General features: G+C 38.3%; 1 protein-coding gene across 3 annotated transcripts in view; it reads left to right on the top strand.

The window, feature by feature from the left end:
- Positions 1-11,317, top strand: part of LOC122800948 (sialidase-4-like) — a 40,149-nt gene that overhangs the window by 15,664 nt on the left and 13,168 nt on the right. For all 3 annotated transcript variants that reach the window (XM_044070336.1, XM_044070337.1, XM_044070338.1), the window contains exon 2: positions 4,596-4,801. In XM_044070336.1, coding sequence (XP_043926271.1) covers positions 4,596-4,801 — 206 coding nt within the window. The remainder of the gene's footprint in view (positions 1-4,595; positions 4,802-11,317) is intronic.

Genomic DNA, 11,317 nt, shown 5'->3' on the forward strand with positions numbered 1-11,317 from the left:
GGTATAATCCAGGGAGGGGAAAGGGTGGTGAGCATGGCTGAAGCTGCTTCTACAAAGGTGGAGTGGTACACCATACATCTCCATTGCATGTCTGCCTCTCAAATGAAACCACAGGGCCACAATGGGGAAAGGAAAATAGGGTATGCCCAAAGTGTAAAAAAAAAGTACCCTCCAGGATGCTCTTCAGTTCTGCAACCAGCCACAGCTGATTTGAGCTGATATTTTGGAGCAAGTCCTGAGTAGTGCTGGAAGACCCGGCGTAGATGTAGGGCATGGAGTAAGAAGGTTACAGGATGATTCAATCAGTATAAATGCTTTAAAACAATAACTTTTTTTATATTGTAGTGAGGATGGAAGATAAAAAGCCTTCTTAAATAATATCTAGCTAGACTGAAATAATTGTTGTGGAAGTTCACTGAGGGGGATGTCCTCTCCCCACCCCAAGTGATGGCAGGCATTTACCTTGTTTTGCAGGATTTGTGAGAAGTGCCAAATGGGAAGGGGTGATAGAAGTGGGGAAAGTGAAGACTGCTGTAATATTCGTAGTCAAGGAACACCAATCATACCCCTAAGTTCACTGAGACCTCCAGTTTTCCAAATGTGATAGATGTGCAGTGGCAGTGCAGCCAGGATATGCACTTTAGATGCACTAGGGCACCCACATACTGTCTGTAGGCAATACTCGCACAGCTGACACACAGCACCATCCCAGAGATGCACAGGTCCCATCCACCCATGTACATGTGCTGCCAATGTGGGTCCAAATGACTACATCATAATCACAAACTGCATGTACCCCAGCTGTAGCAATGACGTACACCAGTGGCCTATATTGCTATCTTGTCAGGCTAATAGGCATGTCTGTATAGTAAATATTTCATAAAAGAATAAAGGGATGAAAATTGAAACCCAGCAAACAATGTATAATGAGAAAAGTGCAGTGCATATACTTTTTTGTACTCTTCTGCATAGCAGGCACAGCACCAGCCACCTTCGTAGTGTCAAGGCCCAATACGTAGCAACAACAGTGTAGCTGAGCAATCTGCTTGCCTAAATGTCAGCTTTTGTGGGTACCTGTGTCCTCCTCTGTTCTGCATTCCCACCCCAAGGCCTCCCATTACCAAACTGTGCACAGACTGCCTTGTTGTGCAGGGAACACCAGACTGTCATGCTGCACACCTTGCCTTGTTTATTACCTTGCTGATTATCAGCCACTTGCAGTGTTCTGTTCACATGTTCTGCATACTAACAATTCTAGTATGCTGTATGTTTTACATGGTGCTCACAGCTCTTGAGCACATCATTCTGTTCATGAGTCACATGCAAAGATAATGGCATGAACCACCATCCACCCTGTGCCTGGTACACAGGCAGGGGCCATGTCTGGAGCACAGCTGCTGGTCAGACAATAGACTTACTGTTGCTACATTTGGTGAGTGTCACAGGTGCTTTTTCTGCTTTGGGACTAAGCAGGCGTATGGTATTGTGGCATAAAAATTAGACACCAAAATGTACTGGGGGCACTGATGTATTATGCTTTTTCTAATATTCATGCAAATGTGTGTGAATGTGGCTCTCCTTTTCTAATATTGATGAGAATGTGATTGATATCTCCATATCTGACTTAAAGGTGTATTGTGAAGATCATTTTTTGAGTTTGTGCACTGGTTTTGTTTCACAGCTTTTATAGCTCACTTAAAGTACATGAAATGATGAACTGAGGGTTGAAGAGGGGTGTTTGAAAGAACTGGGGTGGGTCCCTGGACAGTATACCTTTTTTTAGGTGTGTGTGCTCGTATTGTGCAACAAGTAACTCGTAGAAAAGATATTTTTACATGTGTATGGGGATATTCTTTATATTGATGGTTGAACATTATAAATCAATGTAAGATTGTATGGATTTATCCAGATGGTAATGATACTATTGGCCAGGGTTAAGGTCTTTTGGGCAGAAAGTCTAATTGGGGATTTTTGGGCAGAAAGTCTAATTGGGGATTTTTGGGGTGGGTAAAGATGCATCTTGTGCAAACTGCTGTAACTAACTTACAGATGCAGCTGAATATTCCTGGAGAATTTCCTTTAAGGGGAATGGAAAGTAAAGGGTGCCATGGCATCAGTAATTTGACAGTCCTCACTGAAGTGCAAGTCCTGGTGAAACTAAACCGTAATACTGACATCTCGTACTTCTCCTTTATCCTGAGGTTTATATTAAGGTGCTGTATGTTGGGAGGTGGAGGAGTGGGGGGCTGTATATTGGGAGTGGGGAGGTGGAGGAGTGGGGGGCTGTATATTGGGAGTGGGGGGGGGGGGCAAAGCACTGCCATCCGTGGAATTTTGCAGCTCTACCTCATAAGGATTAAAGTGAAGTTTGATCTACAGTTTCTCCCAGAATAAACTTTTGCTTTACAGAGTTACAAATACTGGTCACCTCTATGCACTTACTTGTATCAATGAAAATATTCCATACTGCCAAGATCAGAATTGGCTATCTCACTGGAAGTACCACATCACTGTCTAACCCATTCTGTCAAGGTCTTCTCATTATGTGGCCCAGCACTCTGGATTTCCATCCGTACTTTTTCCACCATATGCCTCTCTTTGAAATGAGGCAAAAATGTACCTACTTGGGTGTTGTATAGAGCTTTCAGTATTGCATCTGTTACATATGCATGTTGTCAACCCTGCTCGATATAATACACTATGCTGCACATGTAAACATTTTTTCTTGTATGTGTATAATATACATTTTGTCTCCCTCTCCTCTTTTTTATTTTTATATATTTATAAATATTATAACGTTTGTTTGAAAATTATTTCTTAATGCAGTTTGCCTGTGTCCCAAGTGGTAATTCAATAAAGGAGTTAAGAAAAAACAGAGATAGCGCCACAGTATAACTGAAAAAAAATCCACATGACAAAAACACTCTAACCTTGCCAAAGATCTTGCTTTACTGGAACTTAAAAAAAAAAACTTCAGAAATAACCATGTTCTAGGCGAAACTAGTTTAAATGGGCAATAAAAAATCACAAAAGCACCTTTAAGCCAAAGTTTTAATGCTCAGACAACATACAAAGCTTTCGAGTAAAACTCTTTCTTTCTTTCTCAGTGCATTTGAGAGTTTTACTCTAAAGCTTTGTACGTTGTCTGACCATTAAAACGCTGCGGTGAATAATTCAGGTTTTTTGTGCTTTTGCTTTATTTTAAATCAGTTTTAAATAGGCAATAATCATGTAATGAGTCATGATATAGATGTCATATGACTTCATGATTTTTAATACTATTGTATACAATGGAAGACATTTTTAAGATTACAAAAACAGAAATGGTGTAACATCAAACATTTTGTATTACTGCTGCTTTAAGATTAAAAAAACAGAAATGGTGTAACATCAAACATTTTGTATTACTGCTGCTTTAAGTTTAGGAGTGCTAGTGATGCTGATAAATGAAGTCCATGAATGGCTTAAAAACTGGCATAAAGCTGGTGGGATTAGGAACTGTGGTCTCTGAGGATTACAAAGCTTTATTAATGTCAGTGGGTGTACTAATATTTAGTGTCGCATGTTAGCATTTGGATATGCCAGGACAAATTTGTAAGAACAGAGCAGTTGTTAAATTGGTCATCCTGTGACGCATTCTACACTGACAAAACTGAACACAGAATCATGGAAAGAATATATGAAAATGTTTACAACCCCATAAAAGGTTCCACAAAAAAAATCCTTTAAATAAACATGCTAGTATGTTGGGTTTTCCAAATTCACTTTCATGGTATGCGGGGGGTGGGGTGTTGGGGGCATGACTTCAGGCAGAGGGAAATGGGGAGACTTTTTTGGAATATTGTGAATTGCTCAGTCCCGTATACCAACCACCCCCAGCTCTGAATGAATCTGTGCTAGTGTTCTTAAAAAGACAGCAGAGAGAATAAAAATTATTTTTTTAACAGAAATAAACGTACAAAGTCTCATAATTTTGTCATTGATTTCATATGACTGTTTTGTGACATGATTACTTCATATTTAAATGGGAGCCTCTTGGAGCTTTATTTCTTAAAGTTCCAATAAAATTGTCACATCTGCCTAATACTATTTTTAATACATATGCAAATATTTTCTGAGGTGTTAACGTTACAAGCCTTTGACAAAGGGTCCAGATAGTCCCGTCCACCTGCCTGTATTAAATAATGACATGCAATTCTTTTTCATTGTCTTACAAAGAGAGAGAGCTATGAATGGACTGGACAGCAAGAATAAATGGACCAAAAGATCAATGTTTGATTTATAGCAGTAAGCTATAATTTTTTATTCTGATCTGAACTGAGTGTGGTGGACAACGTACAAACTTTATATAAAGATTACACAGGTTATACCAGACAAAAGTATAGAGGGGAGTGATGTGCTAAAAGTCAGAAAGGATCAGAAAGTGAAGACTTGACTTGTCTTTATAAGTGGGGGATCTGAACTTTAAAATAAGAATTGCACTAAGTAGCCTGGAATTTTATAAAATTTACTGAGATTAATACCTGCTATGACTGTTAAGGTGGTGCTGATCTTGCTGTTCATTCAGCACAGTAATGTTTTCTTTTTCCTTTCAGGTACAATGGAATCTCGCCATTTCCCAGCAAGAACTGTGGTATTTAAGAGGGAACGAAATGGTGTGACCTATCGAATTCCAGCCCTCCTTTACATTGCTCACTCTAGGACACTGCTGGCCTTTGCTGAAGAGAGACTCAGTCCAGCTGACATTGATGCCAAGTTCCTAGTTCTCCGTAGCGGAACCTTCTACAGGAGCTATGTTGAGGTATGGTTTGGTGTCCCCTCACTAGGACTAGTTGTGTGTGCTTAATATTATAAAAGTGCCATCGTAGCCCCTGGAAGGTCTGGTATTGCCCAGTACACTTCACCCAGAAGAGTGTTATTTGGAAAATACCTGCCTGCCTGTCTCTGTACTTCATTTAACTAGGCCATAGAATTTTACTGTGGTGCCATTGAAAGTTCTTCATTTAAAGTATACGTTTCCATTTTGAACAGTTTGAAAGAAAATATTCTTTCATGGATCTGCTTTTGTTGCGTGGTGGTGCTGCGGTAGCATTGTCACCTCAGACGTTGCCCGTTCGATTCTTGGTTAGAGCGTCTTCTGTGTGTCGACATGCGTGAATGGGTGTTCCTTCGTTGAAGGTTGTGCATTAGGCCCAGCAAGCCAGCACGTGAAAATCTACTGCCAATCATTAGCGGACCGGAGTTCCACTATGGCGACCCCTAACCGGGAAAAGCTGAAAGACACAAAAAAATAATGTGTAAACTCTACTACAATTGCATTCATTTGTAATTTAAAGAAAGAAACACAACTGGATCACACTTGTTTAAAAAAATCTGTGTAGTTAGGTTTGCATTTTTAATCAAAGTAGCTAAAAAAATGACACCGAGATTAGTGCCTTATTCTTTCATAAACTGTGGAGATTGCATTTTCAAAGTCCTACTGAAATGTAGCAAAGATATTTAAAAGGTTGAAGGTAGGAGGGTATAAACTTTGGACAAAGGGAGTCTTGAGGCATTTCTCATAATTTTATGGATTGTTAATGAAATTCACTTATGTGGTATATGCAAATTGTATTGGTAGATAACAAATTGTATTGGTAGATAACACAAACAGAATCTCAAATGTTGAAAGATAAGTTGCACCTTGTCTAGCTTCAGACCAAATGTGAGTCTAGGTGAATCTTTTTTTTTTTTTTACCATGTATTTTAACAATTAATTGCCCAAAATTCACAAGAACAACAAAGCAAACTGCAACTGCTTTTTGTAGGGTGGCAGGCCTCCATACTCCCAAACTTCAACTCCATAGTTGCATCAACTCTAAGTGGAAAATCCCAAAATAATGGAACTGCACCAGGTGCACACTTAAAGATCACCCACACTGACTTTCCATAGAAAACAGCAATAGGGGTTCTTTACTTCTGCACCATTTACTGACCAACTTAAAATCTCACTATGTTTGCAAATCATGGGGCAAATATATTAGAAATTAACTACATTTTAGCCACTTTTCAAATTTCAGTCTAGAAATGCAACCACTACACATGGAACAAATTTCAGTCTACCAAATGTGATTGCGACTTATTTTTAACCAAGTATGATTCTACTATGACTGCTAACAAATGAATAGTGTGTTACATGTGCTATACATCAGCTTAATGTGTTGCACTGATAACATCTACATATATATATACAATGTGTATGATAAGCATGTTGTGTACAAATATTTTTTAAAGTCTGTGTATGATTTGTACTTTGAATATTTATATAATTCTACACACAAGAGATTGCCTAGAAGCAATTGGGAGCACCTTGGGCTGAACATGGAAAAACTAGAGGAAACCACATTACTACATTTTGATGTAAATGGGCATTAGAAAAGTATAACTAGCTAACGAGTGGCAAAAAGGGCAGAAAACTGGAAGATGAATACTCATGTCCACAGTCTAGGCAGAAAGCCAACTTTAACTTTGTAGCACAATCTTGAGATTGGTCACTTTTAATATATTGATATACATGAAAACGTGACTTGAGTGAGTAAATTGATCATTCAACACATCCTTAGAAAAAAGGGTCTGGAGGGAATAGACCAGACAACTGTGGACCAAAAAGGAGACCAGTGCAAGCAGCTTGTACAGTTGCACACAAACTATTTCTTGTGATCGGGTACAACATATTAAACATGATGACAATAGCCTTAGGATGGTAGAAAGAGAGTGCATTACTGATGTACCTTTTCTAAATGGAACATGTTCCTGGTACCCTGTAAATGGTAGTTCTGCTACCAGAGATATGAAATGTTCTTTGTGAAAGAGCACACCACACCTTCATCTGGCTCTTAATACAGAATAAGTGGGATTATCTAATCTGGGAACACAACCATTTGGGGAAAAAAGGATTGCCAAAAGCATTGGTTCACATTATAGACTTGATTCCAAACAAAACTGTGTTCAGGCAAGAAGATTTGTATACAAAATAGTGCTTACTTTTGGAAATATCTAGCAAAAATTAGTGTGGATAAGTACTGAGGAAACCTATCCACTGGTATCCCAGGGATAAATAATTTTTATGCAAAACCAATTTGCAACTACAAAAATAAGGCTACTTTAGCTTTCAGATGAAGTTTCCTTGAATGAGCCTCTACCAACTTCAGCCATGAAACCATTATACTTTGGAGATTTTAACCTTGACTGGACTACCTGCTCTTCTAACCCCCCTATCGAGTTCAGGGTTCTTAACCAGCAAGTTTAGAAAGTCTTTTCCTCCTCATATAAATGTTGTGCAACTGAATTTCCTTTCCTTTTATATAGTCCATACAAATTATTTTCACAGGCTTTTTCAAAACGCTGTGTCAAAACATTGGATAGAAGTACTCCATTTTTTAAAAAACTTCCATCTCAACAAAATTAGAATGAGTTACATCTCATGGCTATGCCAAATTCCTAGTAAAAAGCTTAAATTCAACTATTAAATTTCAGATAGAAAGGTTATAATTTTGTGCAAAACCACGTCATCTTGGAACACATTTCCTAACAATGGATTCACTAAAGAAGGCACTATCCAACTGTAATGTCAAATATTTAGTCTGTTTTATCTCTATACAGAGTGAAATAACTTATTCTGAATATGGGTCAGAAGGGTCTTATTAGAAATGTTTGTTTAAATGGCATGGCCTATCATGTTTTGCATTCAAATTATCCCATCCTAGACCAGTGGTAGCTCCACCATTATTACTGCTATGTTGAACCAAACAATAAAACTATTTAACTGGTCACCAGCAAAACCTTGCTGTCCCAAATGGAGAGTCATACTTGTATTATCCAGGCATTATCTACACCCAGGCATGGGTTATTGCTATAATATTTGGTATTTTATTCATTTATACATCGAAAAGCTCCACAATACAAAAATTTAATGATACAAATTACAAGAGTTGAGTTGCAAGGACAACACTTGTGCAAAGTTCATAGTAAAAAAAAAAAAAAGTGTAAATTGTAGACTTGTATTGAGGTACAGATATTTACAAAAGATGAATAGTATAGTTGTACATCCAAATTTTTCAATATTTAAAAAATTAACCATTCCAATATATGCTTTTCAAATATTTGTGTATTGATCCTTAAGGTTAGGGGATCATATAATTTTACTGAATCTTTTTTTTTTTTTTTTTCCCCTTCATAATGCATTTAAAATTGTATAATGGGTTATGGTGATATTTGCTGTAAATGTATAGATGTATTACTATAAATTTTTTTATCGTCTAGCTCTTAAGGGCATTTAATTTATTGCCTTAAACCTGTCACCCTCCCTGTCTAACCTAGATAACAAGCAGGCGAGGTATTTTGTTTAGATGCTTTAATATATGGAAACTCATCAAGATGGAGAGCATCATAAAATAACAAATGAACTGGCTAACAGACCTTACATAAACAACTTACTACAAAATGGCAGCCGGGCTCACAAGTGCTCAGTACTTACACATGTGCAAAAGGTACATACACACACACCTTGATCTACATCCTCCATCTTAACAAGATTGCCCTTTGTAAAAAAAAAAAGAAAATTCGAGTCTGACGTGTTACTATATACATTGCAAACAAGAATACAATGTTCATGTCCAAGTTGCTTCATATCTGTTACAGGGTTTGGAGATGTGACCATATCTCATAACAATCTGAACTAACAATCTTCGATACACAACTCTTTATCATGAAATTCTGGGTTAATCACAGGAATGGGAATGTCCTCTGGAATTGCTCAGATACCAGTCTCAAATCTTTCCAATTCTGCCTAAACTCTGATCCTTGTGATTCCACAATGTATGATCTCTGCTCTGAGCCAGTATTCTACATGACACCAGTCCGATCATAACCTTTGGACATTTGCATCCTTACCACTTCTCCTTCTCATAATGGATTGAGTGGTTTGCTGCTTTTATGGTAGTAGGATTTCTGGCTTAAGCATTTCTTCAACAGATTGGCCTTCTCTGAGCAAGTGAACCAAGATGTTTATCGCGAGGAACACTTGATATTCAGGAAAACATCACTTTTTTTTATCTCATTTTGACATCTCTAGTAACTGTTTTGCACTTTGAACTGCATGTTCTGCCAAACCATTTGACTGTGGGTACCCTGGGCTACTCGTGACATGAAAGTCCCATTCTTCGGCAAATTCTTTGAACTGTTGGCTTGTAAACTGCATGCCATTGTCAAAAGTAACTGTGTGCAGCACATCTTAGAAATGACCGTACTGGATGCTAGGTTTGGGAGCAAGTCTAACACCAAACGTTGACCATTCTACTCCATGTCCATGCTACTGTTGACCAAGGTAGTTCTGGCATCTGCTGATTTAGCTGAAATGGTTCTTTTGTTGATGTGGATTTGTAATATTGCACACTGAAGAAGATAAAGAGCTCTCTAGATCTTGTAACATAAGCCAAAATACTAGTCCCCTCACCCTTCTTTTGGAAAGTCTGCTCCCAGGTGACCATGATGCAAGACTGCAATGTACTCTTATTGCATGGACTTTGGAACAATTACTTTTGAACCTTCCATAATGATACTTTGTCAGACAAAATATCTCATCTCTGCATGGAAAATAAGACTGCACTTCTTGAGGTAAACTAGATTGCTTTGACTGCCATCCTTGATTTGAGAAATGGTTGGACCTTTGTAAAACTGGATCTGTGGCTGTGTGATCTCTCGGCTCATCAAGATGTATGGAAGAATTCTTGCAGGTTCTCATTCTATCTGGATAATGTATCAGCAAGATAAAGAAGTTTGCCTTTCTTTGCAATCTCAGCATCCTACATTGTCGTCTGGCTGGAGCTAAATGCATAGTTTTTTTTTCTCAAGACCGTGACTAGAGGTTGGTGGCCTGTTTTTGATCTGGATAGGTCTACCATAAACGATCATGGAACTTCCAACATGCAAACAATTGCCAAAAGCTCTTTCTTGATCTGGGCATACTGCATTTTGATGCATAGGCAACAGGTTGACCCTCTTGTAGAACTACTACAGCAGCTCAAATTTCAAAGCATTGCAGGAAAGAGTAACCTGGCTTGTGAACAGCATATTGAGTGTTGGTGGACTAGCAATTTTTCTGTTTCAGGACTTAAATGCTCTTTGGTATTGTGCTAAGCAAGACCAAGATACGTTTTTACATGTCTGCTCTCTTAACAGTGCTGAAAGTTGGCTCATGTCTGGAATGAACTTGCCAAGGTAGTTTAATGACAAGAAAACCTTGCCAAGCTTGAATATTGTCAGGAGCTTGACATCTTGAGAATGGCTGTTTGCTTTGAAAGGTCTGGTCATAGACATGTACTGGTAAGTAAATGACCAAAAATAAGTAACTTCTTGTAGCCTGAATTTGCATTTAGCTTAAGACTCACTTTACGTGCCCTTTCTAGAACTTTTCTGAGGTTTTTGTTGTGCTCCGCTTCATCATGACCTCCTCCTAGTATGTAGTCTATCATCGCACAGGGATACATAGAAAAAATTGCTCCATTGCATGCTGAAAGACTTCACTTGCAGAATTTATCCCAAATGGAATTCTCAAAAATCTGTACCTGCCAAACTGAATGTAGTGAGCGATGATTTTTTTGTAAAGCTGAATTTGCCAAAATAACTCTTTGCATCTAAGACAGAAAACAGTGGCATTTTGCATCAAAGCTGCAACTTCAACTCTGCATTGGATGATGAGGTCTTGTTTAATGCTTTGTTCAAATCTCATGGATCAAGACATATTCTGATGTCATCTGAGCCTTTCTTATGAGCTACCACCATGGAAGATACCCATTCAGTTGGAGTTACAACTTGGCAAATTACACCTTGTTGCACCATTTATCTAACTCTGCTTTGACCCTGTCCTGCATGGCTATTAGAACATTTTGTGCTGGCCTGATAACTGGACTGACCTCTGGGTCTAACGTCATGGAGTACACCACCAGAAGCTTCCCTAGTGTGTCTTCAAAAATATCAGAATAGGTAGAAAAAAATATACTGGGCAAAACTGGAGGAGTGGCCTTTTTAAGCTAACATGGTGGATTTCCTTATTAAATGAAACCAACCCATTTTCAAACTGCCTGAGCCCTAATAATGACACATGCCTCTTGACCACATAAAATAACCAGTCCTAGCTTCTTTCAGCTGAGTAACATGAAAGCACTACTGAACCTTCCCTTTGAATTTCTTCGCCTCCCATAAGTAACTAGCTTCGCACACTTGCCAAATCGAGCCTTTCAGCATGTCATACTCTAGCAAATATTTCTGCTGACATAAC

Source organism: Protopterus annectens, chromosome 4.part1, assembly GCF_019279795.1.
Source record: "Protopterus annectens isolate FY-2018-M chromosome 4.part1, PAN1.0, whole genome shotgun sequence".
NCBI lineage: Eukaryota > Metazoa > Chordata > Ceratodontiformes > Protopteridae > Protopterus > Protopterus annectens.